Consider the following 19,301-nt stretch of genomic DNA (forward strand, 5'->3'; position numbering starts at 1 on the left):
CCCCCACCTGGCCGGCTCAGGGCACAGGACTGCAGGGTCTCTTGGCCAGTGGCCCTACCTTTGAGACTCAGACTGAAGCCCGGCCCTGGCGCCCTCTCCAGACCAGAGGGGCACTAGGCGAAGAGGGTGGGCCTCGGTCCCGAGTCCTGGGGCCCTGAGGCTGGGGGCACCTAGCAGAGGCAGGTCTGCCCTCCCCGGGGCTCCGCAGGCAGCCCGGCCTGCCGGCAGGACCTCCCAGCGTCAAGGTGCGCCGTCCTGCGCCCCCTCGCAAGGGACGGGTTCGCGGCCCAGCTCGCACGCCCACCGGCGCCCCCGCTCTCGGGGTGGGATTTGCACAGGGAGACGGCGTGTGTGGTGGGGGCAGTGCCCCGGGAGCCTCGGGGGCGGGGCATCCGCGTGCCCCCGCCCCTGCCCAGAGCCAGCCCGCGCGTGGTGACTCTAACCTGCCGCTCAGGTTCCTCCCCGCGCCCCGCCCCGGCCCCTCCGCGCGTCCCTCCCTTCTTCCGAGCCAGGCACCGACAGACGGGCAGGCGGACGCGCGGACGAAGGGACCAGCGGACGGACGGCCAGGAGCGGGGCTGCGAGAAGAGCAGGTGAGCGCCCCGACCCCGCTCGGCGCCCGCACCCTCTCGGCGCTGGAGCGACGGGGGCAGAGCGCACGGACGGCGGGTGCCCGGGCCTCGGTTTCCTCAGGTGGCGGCACGACGCGGGGCTCCACCTGGGTCTACAGGCCGGGCAGGGGCGCGCGGGGCATCAGCGAGAGGGGCAGCGCCGGGCCCGTAGGCTTTCCCTGGGCGGGCGGCCAGGAGCGGGGCCCGCGGCCTGGCCTGCCCCGTCTGGTCCTGGGGCGGCGCCGTGAGCTGGGAATGTTTGTAAGCCAGTGGCTTCTGAGTCAGACAGCCCCTCCCAACCTTGGGCTCAGTAGGAGGAAGCCCCTCCTCCAGTGAAGAAGGTGTTGAGAGGGTTCTCCTGTCCCTCAAAGGACCCGGACCCCGCCCCCCGACCCCGATGCCCCGGCAGGCTGGGGGCTCCTTTGGGGCCAACTTCCTGGGTGTGGGAGCCAGGGAGTGAGCCCCAGTCCAGGGTCAGGCCCTCGGTCAAGTCTGGGGTGTGGGAGGTGGAGGGTAGGGGGAGCTCCAGCCTGGGTTGGGCTGGCCTGGCCTGGGCAGCCCCTGTGTCTCAGCTGTCTGCCATGGCAGGGGAGGTCGGTGGGCAGGGCTCCCGGGCTTCTGAAGTGCCCACTGACCACCTGTGTCCCTGCCCCCACGTAGTCAGCCCCAGCTGTGCCAGGAGGCAGGGCCTGGTGGGCAACCCCTCCACCTCCCCTTGGGCAGCCCCACCCCGGGAACCCTACCCCGCCCCAGCCCTGCCCCTTCAGGCCTCCCCTGGCCCTGCCCAGGGCAGCAGTGGCTTCTGCCCTGCCCAGCAGTACCCGCAGCGGCCAGACCTGGGCACAGCCCAGCTGGAGGGGCTCCCCCGACCCAGGGCCCCACCTGGCTCCCCGGCCTCAGGCTGACTCCTCCCCAAGGTCACTCTTCCTCGAGCTGGAATTTGAACTTGGAGCTCGTCCCTCCGCCTCCTCGCCCTGCTGGGGCCTCCTCCCCTCCAGGCCTGACCCGGCACAGTATGTGGTCCTCCCTCTGCACCCGGAAAATGGCCACAGTGAAACCGAAGTGCAGCCCGCGGCCCTCAGGGCCAGTGCCGGCCCCACCCCAGCCGGCCGAAGCCCGTGCTCCCCACTCCCGCCCCGTAGGCGGCCCCTCCCCCAGCCGCTCCCCAACCCAGATGCCAGTGCCTGGACTCACCTTCCTGGCCGGCCCTGAGCCCCCCACCCCACCCCAGGGAGCCAGAGAACAACCCAGGTGTCCGCCCACAGGCCTGGGTTTCACCCAGGGGGGTGTGTGTGTTTATACTGGGCACACGTGCCCACCAGCACCCTCAGCTCAGCCCGCCAGGAATCCCACTAAGCAAATACTCCGGTTCACCTACTGAGGTCAGAAGCATTCCGGACATTCTCCACGGACAGATGGACAGGAATCTGGCCAAGTCCAGACCCTGGGGACATATGAGAGGGGGTGACCTGAAGCCCCCAGTCCCTCAGCCCTCCCAGGAGCTTCTCTGTAGGTAGAACCTGGTCAAGCCAGAAAGCCCTCGGCAGTCCCTGCCCTGGGTGCCAGCACCCCTAGCTCGTGACCCGACCCTGCAGGCCCCTAACACTGAAGCCACAGATGGATGGCGTCACCGCCGACATATACTGAGTGCAGGTGTGGGCCCTGGTGTCCCCACGGAGCACAGAATCCCACAGGGCACGTCATCCTGGCCCAGGGATGCCAGGCTCTGCTTGGCACCCAGGGGGTGGCTCCCTCTGGCTTCAGCCTGGGCTCTGTGTCCCCAGGCCCCTGCCTCCTTCCCCAGCCTCTCGCCTCAGTCTCTGCTGTCTTCCTCCCTTGTCTGGCTCTCACCTGCCTCAGGGCCTTTGACCTTGCTGTTCTCTTTGCTTGGAAGGTGCCTGCCTCTCCTGAGGCCCCTGCAGAGCCCCTGGGACATCTTCCTCAAAACTCTACCCCAGACAGCTTCTGGGGGTCCCTGTAGAGGACCGAGGCTCTGAGGAGCGATGGGGGTGCAGTGAACACCAGCTGGGACGTGGAGCAGGACAGGGCCTGGTGTGTCCAGAAGGCTGAACTCTGCTCCCTGAGGACCACCTGCCCACCACCCTAGGGATCTGGCCAGGCCCTGGCCTGGGGGGTGGGGAGGAGGAGACCCAGGCCCCAAGTGGGAGCGGCAGGGCCCCGGCCGGGTCCGGCCGAGGGGTCCGCTTGATTCCCCGGTCCCCTCAGGTGTGGGCCGGGCACCAAGCCCTGGACTCCGGCCGGCCCCACTGAGGTCTGCCCTCTTCCCGCCAGCCACCGGCGAGGGCACCATGAGCCAATCAGGGTCCGTGAGCTGTTGCCCGGGTGCTGCCAAGTGAGCCCCCGCCCCACCCGCCCACCCCAACAACCCCCACCACCCAGCTGGCCCCAGGGAGGGGTGTGGCATGGCCCTGCCCTCACCAGCCCCTCCTCTGCAGTGGCAGCCTGGGCCGGTCTGACGGTGTGCCCAAGATGAGTGCCAAGGACCTGTTTGGTGAGTGAGGTTTGAGAATGAGAGGCTCAGCGGGGAGGGTCTCTCCTACTGCCCTCCCCAGGGCTGTGCCAGGCCCCCACCGGGGAAGGCAGATCAGCCTGGGCCCCCAGAGGAGACCCCTGGACTCAACCAACCAACAGGTGCTCAGGCTCCACCCCCAAACTCTGGCCACAGAACAGCCCTCCCCCAGCGGGCTGGTAAGGGGAGAGGCCTTACAAATAATTCAGGGAGCATCAATATTGATTCTCTGCGCTCCTCTCTGCCACCCGATCCTCCAGGGGGCCGGGGCTCCTGCTGCGCTGAGTGCCAGGTGTCTGCTCCCAGAGGGCGGGGCCCGGCCAGCACCCCCCTCCCCCCAGCTCTGACCCTCCCCCGGTCACGCAGGCCCTGGAAAGCAAGGAGCCCCAGGAGGGGCCGGGAGATGGTAGCTGGCAGCTCTTGGAGTTGGGGCAAGGCCTGGACCAGACCCCTCCCCAGGCAGGTGGGCCCGGGGCCTCCGCGGCAGGGGAGGCTGAGCCTCCTACACCTGCTCCAGGGCAGACCCGGGCACAGCCACGCCTTCAGCACGCTGAGCTGGGGGTCCCTCCTGCAGACGGAGGGAACCCCGGTGCTGCCAGGAGAGGCCGCCCCCCATTCCGCGTGCCCATGTCTGTCCTGGCAGTCATGAGGGGTCCACAGGCAGCCTGCGCCCTGGCCTCCCCGTGGCCCCGCCCAGGTCCTGCCTGTGGGGCCGAGTGACAGTGTCTCCTGTTCAGAGCAGAGGAAGAAGTACTCCAACTCCAACATCATCATGCACGAGACCTCCCAGTACCACGTCCAGGTGAGCCCCCCACCCCACAGGCGCTCCTGTTCTCCGTGCTCCCGAGTCCCCAGGCAGGCAGGGAAATGGGGGCCCGGAGAGGCATGGTCCCGCAGCAGGCGACCTGTTCTGGGCTCCCTGCCAGTGGGGAGCCCCACTCCAGTCCCGGGAGCTCCCAGTGTGAGGGGCAGGGGCCCTGGAGCTGTGTCAGGGAGAGGGGACGCTGGGGCGCCACAGGCGGGAGAATGGGCTCTGGGTGCCCCCGCTGGCCTCAGACGGGAGGGCCCATGGGGAGCAAACTGTCCTCCTGGCCCCACAGCGGAGGCTGGAGCGGGAGGGAGGAGCCGTCAGACGCCCGCTTCCGAGTTCCTCCTGGGGGCCTTGACAGCCACTCCCATGGAGCCTGGAAAGATGGGCGACCACACTCGAGACCAGCTGACAGCTCAGGAGGCCTTTGCTCCCGGGTCAGTTTTAATTCACACTTAGAACCCAGGAAACATATTTTGTAAATGACCTTCCTGTTCCTGGTAGCTGGCAAGTTCCTGCTTCCTGGTCACTGTCCAAACCTGCAGGACAAGAGGGCTGGGAATGGATGAGGAGGGGGCGGGCCGGAGCAGGAAGGGGGGGACACTAGACCAGGAAGGTGGGGGACCTGGACCAGGAAGGTGGGGGCCCTGCAGCAGGAAGGTGGGGGGTCCCTGCAGCAGGAAGGTGGGGGGTCCCTGCAGCAGGAAGGTGGGGGGGATACCCTGGAGCAGGAAAGTGGGGGGACCTTGCAGCAGGAAGGTAAATATTTTCCTTCCTACAGAACCCTCCATGCCCCAGAAGCCACGTGAATCACTGCTTTCTGAGCCTCAGCCTTCTTGTCTGTATAGCTGAGCCATAGCCTTGGGTCCACTGAGCCAAGGGCGTCCTGGGGCTCTTGCCTGGGGCCGTGCTGTGATCAGCCCCTCCTGCCAGCCTGTGCAAGAGGCCGTTCTGTGGAGCCAGCTGGTTCCTGTTGCTGGCTCAGCACCCAGGGCAGCTCTCCACAGAGGGACTTTGCCCTCCTGGTGAGGAGCCACCTGGTCACTGGGGCCTCCCAGCCCTTCTCCTAGACTTCAGTCCAAACTAGCCTGTGAAGGACCCCAGCTCGGGGCACCGCTCCTGCCCACGCAGCAGCCAGCAGGACTGAGGAAGCTGCGCTTGTGGCCCTGCCTGCATTCCCCGGGTGGCTCAGTGGTGAAAGAATCTCCCTGCAGGAAATGCGGGTCCGGGGGTTCACTCCCTGGGTCAGGAAGATCCCCTGGAGAAGGAAATGGCAACCCGCTCCAGTCTTCTTGCCTGGAAGAATCCCAAGGACAGAGGAGCCTAGTGGGCGACAGTCCATGGGGTTGCAAAGAGTCGGACACTACTTAGTGACTAAACCACCACCCAGATGAGGCAACTGAAGCTGAGAGAGGCAGCGACAGGATCAGGCCAACCGTGGCAGTGGGAGGGGCGCCCGAGCTTGTGGACTTGTTTCTTTCTTTATTCCAAATTAACACCCCGTGAAGCTGACCTCGGGGGTTGGAGTGCGAGGCTCTGCACCAGAGCGCTCAGGACACGGGCCGGCCCTGTCCTTCGTGCTGACCTCTCGTGGCTGCAGCCGCCCCCGCCCCAATTGTCGGCAGCACTGCTCTGGCCTCCATTCCTGCAGTTGCGCGGTTTTGCAAATCCTCTAAAACTGAATTCATAGAGTTTACAGCCATCTTTGCTCTTCTGCTTGGTAAACTTATTTCAAAGATGCTGTGTGTACGGAAGGGTTCTCCAGGTCACAAGCCCCGCCTGGCCCCTGGCCCCTCCGTGGGCTGCTGCCTGTGTCCACATCAAATGTATAGGCCTCTTATTGAACAGTGGGGTGGGGGTGGGGGGGTCCTTCGCTTTCAGGTAAAAGTGAAAGTGAAGTTGCTCAGTCGAGTCCGACTCTTTGCGACCCCATGGACTGCAGCCTACCAGGTTCCCCCGTCCATGGGATTTTCCAGGCAACAATACTGGAGTGGGTTGCCATTTCCTTCTCCAGGGGATCTTCCTGACCCAGGAATCGAACCCCGGTCTCCCACATTGTAGGCACACGCTTTACTGTCTGAGCTACCAGGGAAGTCAGGTAAAGGCATGTGGATTAGAAATACCTCCTTCCAATCTGGCTTGTCGACGCACATGTGTTGAAGCGGGCAGAAATATTTAATTTTGATGACTTCCAGTCACATCCACTTTTTTCTTTAATGGTTAGGTTGTTTTGGGGGGCTTGAGAAGCCGTATTTGCTTTGGTCATTGCTTGACCCAAGGCTCTGAAAACGTCTTGCATTTTCTTCTGGATACTTTGTAGTTTGTGTGTGTGCTAAGTCGCATCAGTTGTGTCCAACTCTTTGTGACCCCACGGACTGAGATCTTCCCGATCCAGAGATCAAACCCAAATCTCTTGTGTCTCCTGCATCAGCAGGCGGATTCTTTACCGCTAGCCCCACGTGGGAAGTCCCACTTTGTAGTTTAGGCTGTTACATTTAGGTCTATGTTGTTGTCGTTCAGTCCTGTCTGACTCTTCGAGACCCCAGGGACTGCAGCACGCCAGGCTTCCCTGTCCCTCTCCATCTCCCGGAGTTTACCCAAGTTCATATCCATTGCATTGCTGATGCCATCCAACCATCTCATCCTCTGTCATCCCCTTCTCCTCCTGCCCACAATCTTTCCCAGCATTAGGGTCTTTTCCAGTGAGTCGGCTCTTCCCATCAGGTGGCCAAAGTACTGGAGCTTCAGCTTCCTGTCAGTCCTTCCAATGAATATTCAGGGTTGATTTCCATTAAGATTGACTGGTTTGATCTCGTTGCTGTCCAAGGGTTTCTCAAGAGTCTTGTCCAGTACCACAGTTTGAAAGCATCAATTCTTAGGCGCTCAGCCTTCTTTATGGTCCAGCTCTCACATCCGTACATGACTACTAGAAAGACCGTAGCCTTGACCGTACAGACATCGGCAAAGTGATGTCTTTGCTTTTTAACACACTGTCTAGGTTTGTCATAGCTTTCTTGCCAAGGAATAATCATCTTCTAATTTCATGACTGCAGTCACCATCTGCAGTGATTTTAGAGCTCATGAAGAGGGATTCTGTCACCGCTTCCACCTTTTAGAGCTGTAATCCATTTTAAATTTGTTTTTTGGTTTGAGACTCAAGGCTAACCTTCCCTGTAGAGAAGTGCAGTTACAGGGAAGCTATTTTTTCTCCCTCATAATCACTTTGGTGCCTTTGTCAAAGATCGACTATTTGGGTCCGGATGGGTCTGTTCTTTCTCTTTAAGGTTTTCTTGACTATTCTAAGTTCTTTGGGCTTGCATTTACATTTTAGAATCAAATTGTCCATTTTTACCCCTCCCCCCAGAATCCTGCTAGAATTCTGATTTGCACTGAGTCAAGTCTAAGGATCAGTTTAGGGAGGCTTGACACTGAGCCTTTCCCATCCATAAACATGACACCTCCTCACTTATTGGCTCTTCTCTAATTTCTCTTAGGCTTTTTTTGTGATTTTTTACTGCAGAGATCTCACACCTCTTTGTTAAAATATTCCTTAGGTGTTTGATTTTTATATACTGTTATAAATTATATCATTTTTTAAATTTAATTTTCCAGCTGTCTTGTAACATTTGTTTTGTACCATTGAATTTTGTAAACTGATTGAGTATCCTAAGACTTCGCTGAATTCATTTATTTGTTTCATGAATTGCTTGTAGATTCACTGGATTTTTTATGAATCATTTTGTCTGAAAATATAGTACTTAATTTCTTAATTTTAACCACTTCGTTTTTCTTACTGTATTGCTCTTGCTAGAACCATCAGGATAGTACTCAGTAAAAGTAATGACAGTAGGCATCCTTGCCTATGTCCGGTCTAGAAGAAAGTATTCAGAATTCCCTGTTTTATAAGCTGCCTGTTTCTGTAGATACCCTTTCTGAGAATGGGAAAGTTCTTTTCCATTCTTTTGTTTGCTGAGAGTTTTCATCATGGAAGTTGTTGAAGTTTATCAAGTGCTTCCTCAGTGGAGATGTCCTTACTATATTGTTAATGTACGAATCGTGCTGGGTTTTTTGGCTGCGCCGGGTCTGCTGTGTTGCACACGGGCTTTCTCGCCTTGCAGTGCGCGGCTTCTCATTGTGACGGTGTCTCTGGTTGCAGAGCACTGGCTGAGGCACTCTGGTTCGGTAGTTGGGACACAGGGGCTTAGTTGCCCCTCAGTATGTGGGATCTTCCTGGAACAGGGATGGAACCTGTGTCCCCTGCATTGACAAGCAGGTTCTTAACTACCAGACCACCAGGAAAGTCCTGAATCGTTCTGTTTTTTTAAAATGTTGAACCAGCCTTGCATTTCTAGGATAAACTTCATTTGCTAATGGTTTATTATCCTTTTTATGTGTTGGCAAGACTAATTTGCTAATATTTTGTTAAGGATGTTTTGCACTAATATTTATTAGAACATTAGCCTATAATTTTCTCTTCCTGCAACGCCCTTGGTAGGTTTTGGTATCAGAATTATGTTGGCCTTATAAAATGAGTGGAGTGATGTTGCTGCCCTCTCGTCTTCAGAAACAGTTATGGAAGGTTGTGACTTCTTCCTTTAAGTATTTGTTCGGATTCACCTGTGAGGCCCTGAATATAGGGCTTTCTTTCTGGCAAGGCTTCTTTTATTATGAATTCACTTTTATGCCTGTACGATCTCTAGTGATGTCCCCTCCTTCCTTCTGGTTATTGATCATTCGTATTTTTTTTCTTGATCAGTCTTGCTAAGGGTTTATCAATTTCACCAATCTTTTCAGAACCAACCTTGGGCTTTGTTGATTTTTCTCTCTTGTTTGTTTGTTTTACTAGTTTGTTGGTTTCTGCTCTTAATTACCTTTTTTCCACTTACTCTGGTTTCCTTTTTTAATATTTATTTTATTTACTTGGCTGTGAGAGGTCTTGTTGCAGCATGCGGGATCGTCCATCTTCACTGAATCTAGTTCCCTGACCAGGGATTGAACACCCGCCCCCTTCAGAGTCTTAGCCGCTGGACCACCAGGGAAGTCCCACGGAGTTTCATATGGTTGTCACTTTCCAGTTTCTTAGGAAGAATGCTCAGACCACTGATACTGCCTTTCTTCTTTTCTGACATTCATTTGTAGCTATAATGTTCCTCAAGGGACTCCTTTAGCAGTCTCCTGCAAGTTTTGATGTGCTTGCTTTGATTATTGTTCAGCTCAGAATATTTTCTTTTTTAATTTTACTTTATTAGAGTATAGCTGATTTACAACGTTGTGTTAGTTTCAGATGTACAGCAAAGTGTTTCGGTTATACATATGATTCTCTCTTTCAGAGTCTTCACCCGTATAGGTTATTATAGAATGTTGCAGATAGTTCCCTGCGCTATACAGTAGGTCCTTTTTGGTTGTCTGTTTTACATATGATGGTCTGTTAATCCCAGGCTCCTAATTTATCCCTCCCCCCACTTTCCCCTTTGGTAACCACAGTTGGTTTCTGAAATCTGTGAGTCTGTTTCTGTTTTGTGAGTAAGTTCATTTGTATCGTATTTTAAAATTTGATTCCACATGTGAGTGACGTGTGTTAGTCAGTCAGTCGTGTCCGACTCTTCGAGACCCCACGAACTGCAGCCCACCAGGCTCCTCAGTCCATGGAATTCTCCAGGCAAGAATACTGGAGTGTGTTGCCATTGCCTTCTCCAGGGGACCTTCCTGACCCGGAGATTGAACCCTGGTCTCCTTTGCAGGCAGATTCTTTCCCACTTGAGCTGCAGGGAAGTCCTATATGAGTGATACCATATGATATTTGTCTTTGTCTGACTTACTTCACTTACTGTGATAATCTCTAACCCTATCCACATTGCTGCAACTTGGAATGTTTTCAGCTTTTCATTGTGACTTCTTTGACCCATGGGTTGTTTGGGTTTTTCTTCTTTTTGAGCATTTAACAATGTAGACATTTATAGGTGTAGATTCCCTCTGCTGCTTTTGCTGCCTCCTCTAAGTCCGGGTGTGTCCGCTCCTGCCCCCCTTTGTCACTGGGCAGGTCATGTCCTGGTCATCTCCTCTCTCACTCACTCGTTTGAAAGTGTGTTGTCCAGTCTCTGCAGATGTGGACCCAGAGTCATTTAGAAAGGTGTTGCTTAGTTTCCGGTTAGCAGGGTTTTGTAGTTAAGAGTCTGGTATCGGTTTCTGATTTAAGCCCACTGTGTCAGAGGGCACAGGCTGTGTTTTCAGGGGATTGGAACGCACGGGCGGTATGCCTGGTATGCTTTGCAGACAGACCGGCTGCCTGACAGTCACTGCGTGTTTCTGCTCCCTCTCTAACCTGCCCCTGGACCCGTAGCCCGGCCTCTAAGAGCTGTGCAGGGAGTGGCCTTGTACCTGTGCCACGTCCTGCACGTGGGCAGGTTGCCTGGGTAAGCTCCTGGCCTGGTCCAGTGTCACCAACTCCTCCTGGAGCCGCCAGGCGAGGCCCCCTTCTCCACGTCTCACCGGCCAGCGTCACCCACAAGGGCAACAGAATAGGGGAAACTCATTCTTAAAGGAATAGTCTCACGCCTTCAACCTGCAATTCTGTTACTGAATGAGTCTGCATATAATTTTCTTCTTTTGTGTTTTGGCTGCACCATGTGGCTTGTGGGATCTAAGTTCCCAGACCAGGGATTGAAGCCGGACCCCTCTGCAGTCAGAGCTCAGAGTCCTAACCAGTGGCCTGCCAGGGAGGTTCCCGGCATATAATTTTCTATATTAAAAGGTTACTCTATATTTATTTTCCTGTAGACCCTCTGTTCATGTCTTTTGTCAGTTTTTCAATTGGGCTGTTAATCTTTTATACTTATTTACGTATTCTTTCATTATTTATTCATTTACTGTTGGTATCCTTAATTATTAAACAAAATAGAGTTCTAACAAAGTAAGAACCATCACTGTAATACATACCAGTCTTTTTCTATTTTAAGAAAATTAACCTGCATCAAATCTATGATAGCTATTGTTTTATTTGTTTTTTCTCACTTTTTTAAAACTTTGTATGTGGTATTTTTTTCGCAAGCAGAATATTTTTCTAGGTCAAATTTATGGGTTTTGTCTTGTTATTTCCTTTTTTTTTGTGGCCACGCTGCATGGCATGTACGATCCTAGTTCCCCAACGAGGGATCGAACCCGTGGCCCCTGTAGTGGCAGCGCAGCCTTAGCCACAGGACCCCCAGGGAAGTCCTGATCTTCTGAATATCTGGGTTTTCTTCCTGGCTTAGCAAAGTCTCCCAGGGAAGCAGCCTTCCTGAGGTTATCCAAAGTCACCCAGTACGTCACCTTCACGCATCCACGTTCTGTGGTTAAGCTTTGCCTGCTTAAGAGTTTATGTCAGTGTTTACCCAGCTGTCCCAGCACCGTTTCCTGACTTCAGCAAAGGTTGGCATGGACACTCGGGGGCTCTTGGGAGGACAAGGTGCCCAAGCCAGGCTTCCAGAGAGGAGGGGGCGGGCAGGGCTGGCTGGCCAGAGGCCCCCATGGGCTGCTCCCTCCCTCCCTACACATTCACCGGGGGCCTGCTGTAGACCCGGCCCTGTCACAGGGGAGACAGTGGCCAAGAAGCAGAGAAGCGTGTGGTATCCCACGTAAACCAGATGATGATAAATAAAAGGGCAGGTCAGGGACGTGCTGACAGCGAGGCTATGGCTGGGCAGTCAGGGAGGAAAGCACCCCAGGAGCGTCTGGAAGGAAGAGTGAGTTGGGGGCAGCCAGGCGGGCAGACACGGCAGGGGCGGAGGGCCCGCCCGGCTGCAGGGGACCAGGGGGGCTGCATCCCCAAGCCCATGGGTGGACGAGGCTGGGCAGGTGGCGTGTGCAAGGCTGCTGAGGGGTTCACTGGAGCCTGTCTGGGGCCCCGACAGACAGCCCCAAGATGGGGCTTTGTCTCTTCAGACCCCCAGGGTTGGCCGTGGCCCCTTCAGACCCCAAGCCCTTGGCCCTTGACACCAGGAGGGCTGCACCCAGTCTTTTTCTATTTCTATTTTTCCATTTATTTTTCCTAAATATTCCAATTTTTCTATTTCCTGCCCATCCACCCAGCACCTGGCTACGTTCATCATGGACAAGAGTGAGGCCATCGCGTCTGTGGAAGACGCCATCCGGAAGCTGGTGCAGCTGAGCTCCAAGGAGAAGATCTGGACACAGGAGATGCTGCTGCAGGTCAACGACCAATCCCTGCGGCTGCTGGACATTGAGTCTCAGGTAACTCTGCAGGAGGAGGGCGCGGGCTGGTCCTGCCAGGCGGGAGGAGGCAGCGACGCAGACGCTGGGCCTGTCTGTGGGGCCTGAAGGCGGAGGGCAGAGGGCAGGGAGGACCGGGCGGGGCTGGAGTCCAGGGGAGCCACGTCCCACAGGGCCACGTCCACCTCGCCAGAGCCCTCCAGGGCTGAGCCGAGGCAGGCCAGCGGTGTGGACCTTGCCGGGTGCGGCCGCGTCTGTGCGCCGGCCCCCTTCTGGGCCGTGTCTGTGGCGTGAAGACCGCAGGCCAGGCCAGCCAGCCCGTGTCCATGGCGCCCCCTCCCTGAGCCCATCTCCGAGTGGGGGGCGCCGGCCCCATGAGCCGGTCCCAGCCACCTGTCCCCCAGGAGGAGCTGGAGAACTTCCCTCTGCCCAGCGTGCGGCACAGCCAGACGGTGCTTAACCAGCTGCGCTACCCGTCCGTGCTGCTGCTCGTGTGCCAGGACTCGGACCAGAGCAAGCCCGACGTCCACTTCTTCCACTGCGACGAGGTGGAGGTGAGGCGGTCGGCCGGGGGCTCAGGGGGCACACGTCCCTCCTCAGAGCCGGCCTGACGCCCCCCGCGCCCCCGCAGGCGGAGCTCGTGCACGAGGACATCGAGAGCGCGCTGGCGGACTGCCGCCTGGGGAAGAAGATGCGGCCGCAGACCCTCAAGTAGGGGGCTCGGAGGGGCTGGGGCGGCGGGCCTGGGCGGGGGCCGCACCGGGCTGAGCCGCCCCTCGTCCGCCTCAGGGGCCACCAGGAGAAGATCCGGCAGCGGCTGTCGATCCTGCCCGCGGCCCCGGGCCCGGCCCCCATCCCCTTCCAGCGCTTCGGCGGGGACTCCCCTTCCACCAAGAACCGAGTGGGCCTGCCGACGCCGCTGGGCGAGCCAGGTGGGCGCCGGGGCGGGGCTGGGGGCGGCCGCAGCGCGGGGCGGCGGGGCGGCGGGCCGGTCAGCCGCAGCTCTGCCCCGTGCAGGTCTCCGCCGCCGCGAGTCGCTGGAGGAGGAGCCGCGGGCCGCGCTGGCGCAGAGGATCGAGAAGGAGACGGTGGGTCTGGCGCGGGGCGCCCCAGGCACTCAGGGCCCTCGACCAGCCCCCCAGCCACGCCCTCCCCCGGCCCGGGGGCCAAGAGGCAGCAGGCGGCGGTGTCCCTGCGGCGGGTCGGGCCGCCTGAGGCTGACCGCTGCCCCACTCTGACCCCAGCAAATCCTCAACTGCGCCCTAGACGACATTGAGTGGTTCGTGGCGCGACTGCAGAAGGCGGCGGAGGCCTTCAAGCAGCTGAACCAGCGCAAGAAGGGAAAGAAAAAGGGGAAGAAGGGGCCGGCAGGTGAGGGGCCGGGGCGGGACGGGGCGGGGGTGCAGAGTGACCCCTGGGCGGGGAAGGCGCGCGGCCTCAGGCTGAGGCCAGACCCGCCGGCTCAGCGACAGCGGGCCGGCCAGGCTCACGTCCCGCCCCCCCCTCCCCGTCCAGAGGGCGTCCTCACGCTGCGGGCGCGGCCTCCCTCGGAGGCTGAGTTTGTGGACTGTTTCCAGAAGACCAAGCTGGCCGTCAACCTGCTGGTGAGGGCAAGGGCCGCCCCGTCCTGCTGAGCTGACGTGGGGGATGGGGCCCCGCTTGTCCCCGGTGCCACACATCCCCACCCGTGCGCCCGCTCCCCTCCCCCACCCCACCCGCGGGTCTGCTCCCCTCCCCCAGGCCAAGCTGCAGAAGCACATCCAGAATCCCAGCGCAGCTGAGCTAGTCCACTTCCTCTTCGGACCTCTGGACCTGGTGCCTGGGGCTGGGGGGAGCGGGGACCTGGGGGTTTGCCGGTGACTGGGAGAAGCAAGTGCCCACGTTGGGCAGTTGGCTGGGGCCAGCATCTACACTCAGAGCCTCGGACACAGTGGGCCAGCCTGTGGCGCTGCCAGAAGGGGTGGGGGGTGGGGGGGTGGTAGAGGGGTTGGGAGAGGCGGGGAGGGGGGTTGGGGGAGGGGGGAACCAGCCAGCAGCCCACTCTGACCCCCGCTGTGCCCCCCAGATCATCAGCACTTGCGGTGGCCCGAACATCGCTCGCTCTGTGTCCAGGCCCCTGCTGTCCCGCGACGCTGTGGGCTTCCTGCGTGGCCACCTGGTCCCCAAGGAGATGGCACTGTGGGAATCCCTGGGGGAGACCTGGACACGCCCCCGGTAGGGCAGCGGCCCGGGGCACACCAGGATGGGGTCCTGCGGTGGGTGGGCTGGGGGTCCTGAGCGGGACTGGCTCGGTCAGCAGGCGCAGCTCACCCCAGACCCTCCTGCTCTAGCTCCGAGTGGCCACGGGAGCCGCAGGCACCCCCCTATGTGCCCAGGTTCCACAGTGGCTGGGAGCCACCCTTGGACGTGCTGCAGGAGGCCCCATGGGAGGTGGAGGGGCTGGCAGCTCCCGGCAACAACGAGGTCAGAGCTCCTGGAGCCCCTGCCGGCCCCACCTCCGCCCGCTGCTCACTACCCGCCCTCCTGGCCCAACCCTTGCCACACACCAAGGCTGGGCATCCGCTTCCCCACAGCCAGCTCCAGTGAGCCGACCGTCCTTTAGAAACTCCCTGAAGCACGGCTTCATACCGGAGCCCACACCCCCAGGAGACATCCTCCCCCAGGTCAGCTCCCAGCACGCTCACAGGTAAGCTCCCCTCGGGGTGGGGTGGGGGGCAGCGCTCACCCCTCCAACCACGGAGCCTCTGCTGTGGGCAGCATCACCGGCTCAATGGACATGAGTTTGAGCGAACCTGGGGAAACAGTGAAGGACAGGAAGCCTGGCGCTGCAGCCCAGAGCGACTGGACAGCCGCCGTGGGTTCCGTGCCCCCAGATGGCGGCCAAGGCTTGTTCCCGGCCGCCAGCGCTTCTACACACCGGGGCAGGGTTTCTTTCAACTTTGTTGTGTACAACTGAGGGGAAAACGTTGAAAGTGCCCATAAATCCGCTACCTAATATGCATCTTTGTCCGTGTCTCCACGTTTATGCTTTAGAAACATTTAGAAATGTACTAAACCCCTGGACTTAAGTGGTCTCACGGATCCCAGTTGCCCAGGCGGGGCTGATTTAGACCCAGCCTCAGGGCCAAGGAGAAGGCTGAGGGTCTCCGTGGGGACCCAGCCATACACATTTCCCTGGACCACATCTCCCAGCCCCAGGGCCTAGGAGTCTCCACCCTTTCTCCCCTTCACTCCTCCTTTGTTCTCGGTCCTGGTCTGGACTGGTGTCAGGAGCACCTCCTTACCTCCCAGACCCCAGGATTCAGTCTCAGGAAGGGAGGAGCTGCAATCCATGTTTTAAACAAGCGTGCCCCTCCTTCCACCCCACATCAGCAGCCTGATGCCCCTGGTCCTTGGCCTGGGGTCACCTTTAAAAAACATTTTCCTCCTTTGATCTCCAGCCTCTGGCTGGTCCACCCGAGCCCATCCTGACACAGCCCCCAGCCAGGGCCCCAGGAGCCACCCCAGCCCCCACCCCCACGTCCCAGAGTCCTGAGCCCGCACCTGTGTGAGAGGTGCCCTTGTGACCTAGCACCAGACTGACCAGGAGGGATGGCCCAGCACGGGCGGCAGGCACAGGCCCGCTCCATCCGGGGGCTGGGACACCCCAGACCTGCTGCCCATGGGCGGCCCAGCGTTGTGTGTGTCCACACACTGTCTGCAGCGCCAGAGGGGCTGTGGCTCTGAAAGCGTCTGCCTGTCCCCTGATGGTCAGCTGACGCTGGGTCCCCTGGGGGCTGGACCTGGAGACCCCTGAGGTGGCCTGGGCTGGGGCGGGCCTTGCTGTGCCCACAGGCCCCCACGTGCCGCCCGCCTCTGCTGCCCCCCCACGCAAGGGGCCCCAGACGCAACTGGGCCGTCACAGTTTCCATCCCAGCTGACAGCCGCAGCCTCTGCGCCGCAGACGGGAGGCAGCCACGCACCTGGGAAGCTGTGCCTGGCCCTGCCCCAGGCCGAGGAGAGACCCCAGCCCAGCCCGGGGCCTCGGTCCCTCTGTCCCACACAGAGGCTGCGAGTCTGCGCCAGCCATGGCCAAGTACGTCAAGGTCCTCTACGACTTCACGGCCCGCAACGCCAACGAGCTATCGGTGCTCAGGGATGAGGTCCTGGAGGTGAGTGCGGGCTACTGGGGGGGTCCCAGAGAAAGCGTCTGCCTGACCCCGGGGCTCCACTCTGGGTCCTCAGCCTGGCACCCCCAGCACAGCCTGGCTGATCCCCCTTGGGGAATCTAAGAGGGGTGTCAAGGACCCCTGGGCTGGGCAGGACTCAGGACGAAGGAGGACTCTCCCCGCGCTGGGTGAGGAACCCCCCAACCCAGCAGGGCCTTGTCGTTCACATCCACCCGGGAGCCCCCTCAAGGCACTTTCCGTGTTTCATGCCAGTCCTGAATCCAGGCCACCCACTAAAAACTGGGGCAGCTTGGGGGCGGGGGTGATCTAGATCCACAGTCAGGCTAGAGGCTCAGGACACCCCTGGGGGGAGGGGGAAGAGGGTGGGGGACCGGGGGGCCAGGGGTGCTGGCCAGGATGTTATCATCCTCACAAGACTGGGAGGTGGCAGGCTCAGAGGGGGCTTCAGAACCTTCTCTGGCCTGTTGGTAAAGAGGGGCTCCCCTTGGTGGTCCTCGAAGCCCACACTGGTCCCCATGGCTGGAGGGGGGTGGGGAGCTGTGGACCAGGGTGATGCGGGATGCGGGGCCTGCAGGTGCTGGAGGACGGCCACCAGTGGTGGAAGCTTCGGAATCGCAGCGGTCAGGCAGGCTACGTGCCCGGCAACATCCTGGTGGAGACCCGGCCGGAGGACGCCCCCCAGGAGCAGGTGAGGGGAGGTTTGCTCCTACCGGCTAGGGTCAGCGGGGGCGGGGCGGGGTCTCGAAAGACCCAGCCCGGACCCCTCCCTGCGAGAGCTGATGAAAGCTCCCAGGTCTGGGCCAAGGCTGGAAAGGTGGGGGCCCGAGCAGGTCCTGGGAGTGTGGGGAGGAACGGGGCGCGTGGGGAGGGATGCTGAGCTGACCTAACGGCGCCCCCAACCCGTGCTCTGCCCCCCCTCCCCCTGCAGGGGGTGAAATACTGGGGACCTGCCAGCCCAACCCACAAGCTGCCCCCCAGCTTCGCAGGAAACAAAGACGGTGAGGGATGGGGCCCCTGGACCCCAGCGGCCCGCACCCTGTCGGGAGGCGGTGGGGGAGGGGAGCCCTCGGGCCGGCGGCGCGGGTCTGAGCCGCCTGACGTCCGCAGAGCTGATGCAGCACATGGACGAGGTCAACGACGAGCTGGTGAAGAAGATCAGCAACATCAGGGCGCAGCCGGTGCGGCCCTTCCGGGTGGAGCGCAGCCAGCCGGCGCCCCTGCCGCTCACCCACGCGTCCGGGCCCCGCGAGGTCCGCGCCTGGCTGGAGGCCAAGGCCTTCAGCGCGCGGTGAGCGGGGGCGGTGAGCGGGGCAGGGGGGGGCGGGGAAGCGGGGGGGGGGCGGTGAGCGGAGGTGCGAGCGGTTAACAGGGAGGGGTGCCAGGTCCGCGCCCGGCTGGAGGCCCAGGCCTTCAGCGCGCGGGGGCAGGGGCCGCGCCCTCGCCCGCGCTCACGCCCGGGCTCGCCCCGCAGGGTCGTGGAGCACCTGGGCGTCCTGACCGGCCCGCAGCTCTTCTCACTCAACAAGGACGAGCTGCGGAAGGTGTGCGGGGAGGAGGGCGCTCGCGTGTACAGCCAGCTCACCGTGCAGAAGGCCTTCCTGGAGGTGAGCCTGCCCTCCCCGCGGCGCCGGGACGGCGGCTGGCGGGACCCTGACCGACCCCTCCTCTCCCCCAGAAGCAGCAGGGTGGGTCGGAGCTGGAGGAGCTCATGAGCAAGTTCCATTCCAAGACCCAGAGGCGCGCAGAGGAGAACAGTTAGGCCTGCGGCTGGGGACGCGCCCCGCGGCTGGAGTGTTATTTTTGCTCGCGGACGTGTTTCGGACCCTGGACTCGGATAGACAGTCGCGCTGGCTGGGCCCCTGGAGCCTGACCTCAGGCTCGGCGCTGCCCCCGCGCCCGCCCCCCGGGCCGCCCCCACACTCTCCGCAGCCAAACTTGCCGCCAGGCGGTGCCAGCCCCTCGTCCGCCTGCCCCCTGAGCCCGCCTTGCGGGCCCCAGCCCCAGCCCCGTCTGTCCCCCGCTCCCCCCGAAGCCGCAGGAACCCCCAGAGCCGGCAGGGACCTTTCCTCAGGCCTCGCCCCCGCACCCCCCCACCCCCTTCTTCTGAAAGGCCGGCTGCAGGCGAGGGCCGCAGACCTCAGCCACCCCGCTGCCCTTGGCTCTGGGCTGGCCAGGCTGGTGCCTCTTGCCGGCGAGACCGCCTCAGCACCCCCCCACTGCACTGCTCTCCCGGGGGGCCTGGGGGAGCTCCCCCCAGGAGTGGGGTGCTTGTCGTACTCCTTCGCCGCCTGGAGGATCGAGGATGGACTGAACACCATTCACCCGAGGACTGGCCCTGGGCACCCCTCACCCCCCACACCTGTCCCCAGCCCCCCGCGGAGCTCAGGCGCTCAGAGCTCTCAGGCCTGCTCCCCTGGCCTGCTGTGCGGTGGGAGGTGAGTCTCGGAGCCCTGGACTCTGCAGGTCGCACCCCAAGGAGGAGAGGTGACCAAGGCCCAGGATCCACGCCATTAAAGCGCTTCGGTCTCCCAGTAGCTCCGTGTCTGTGTCCTGGAGGTGGGCTGGGGTCGCTGTGGGTTCTGGAAACCCCCCCCCCACCTCGGGATTGCACGTTTGGAAGAGCTGCTGGGCAGAGGCAGGCAGTGGCCAGGCCGGGCTGGGGACGTTCCCGTGTGGCTGCTCACCCCTCCACACCCGGGCGAGAGGGCCCAGAGGCCACTCCTGGAAGCTGTGGCTGCGTGCCCGCTGCGGGGAGGAGGCTCTCCCAGCCCCGAGTTCCGAAAGGCCGGATGGGAGGGGTGGGAGCAAGTCTGTCAAACCTCCAGATGGGAGGGGGCGTGAGTCACGGGGTCAAGATCGAAACTAGACTCGAGGGTGAGCCCCAGGCCACGGGAGGGACCCCAGAGAGGGCGTGGGGCCTGCGGGGCGGGGCAGGCAGCCGGCGAGGATGCAGCCGGTGCGGGGTCAGGGGCGTG

General features: G+C 60.9%; 1 protein-coding gene across 4 annotated transcripts; it reads left to right on the forward strand.

The window, feature by feature from the left end:
- Positions 1 to 520: 520 nt before the first annotated feature.
- EPS8L2 (EPS8 signaling adaptor L2) lies at positions 521 to 18,860 on the forward strand. Of its 4 annotated transcripts, none has more exons than XM_081536200.1 (21): positions 521 to 593; positions 2,904 to 2,964; positions 3,068 to 3,123; positions 3,879 to 3,943; positions 12,017 to 12,178; positions 12,562 to 12,711; positions 12,789 to 12,868; positions 12,947 to 13,089; positions 13,175 to 13,245; positions 13,402 to 13,528; positions 13,673 to 13,761; positions 13,898 to 13,972; positions 14,223 to 14,371; positions 14,488 to 14,620; positions 14,731 to 14,843; positions 16,203 to 16,308; positions 16,901 to 17,014; positions 17,255 to 17,324; positions 17,434 to 17,614; positions 17,798 to 17,930; positions 18,002 to 18,860. In XM_081536200.1, the coding sequence occupies exons 2-21, from the start codon at positions 2,921 to 2,923 to the stop codon at positions 18,083 to 18,085; spliced, it is 2,145 nt and encodes a 714-aa protein (XP_081392326.1). In that variant the 5' UTR covers positions 521 to 593; positions 2,904 to 2,920; the 3' UTR covers positions 18,086 to 18,860. The 4 variants fall into 4 exon arrangements, with proteins under 4 accessions (XP_081392326.1, XP_081392329.1, XP_081392327.1 ...); XM_081536203.1 differs by having other exon boundaries at positions 3,884 to 3,943; XM_081536201.1 differs by lacking the exon at positions 2,904 to 2,964.
- The last annotated feature ends 441 nt before the right edge of the window (positions 18,861 to 19,301 follow it).

This window comes from Giraffa tippelskirchi, chromosome 10, assembly GCF_054371585.1.
Source record: "Giraffa tippelskirchi isolate mGirTip1 chromosome 10, T2T-mGirTip1v1.2.pri, whole genome shotgun sequence".
Lineage (NCBI taxonomy): Eukaryota > Metazoa > Chordata > Mammalia > Artiodactyla > Giraffidae > Giraffa > Giraffa tippelskirchi.

What these genes read in the sequence shown, in the direction of transcription:
- EPS8L2 (XM_081536200.1), top strand. Translation starts at nt 2,921, where the DNA reads ATGAGCCAATCAGGGTCCGTGAGCTGTTGCCCGGGTGCTGCCAA. An exon ending in ATGCGGCCGCAGACCCTCAA is followed by an intron (nt 12,869 to 12,946) that starts GTAGGGGGCTCG and finishes CGTCCGCCTCAG; the next exon opens with GGGCCACCAGGAGAAGATCC. An exon ending in GACGCCGCTGGGCGAGCCAG is followed by an intron (nt 13,090 to 13,174) that starts GTGGGCGCCGGG and finishes TGCCCCGTGCAG; the next exon opens with GTCTCCGCCGCCGCGAGTCG.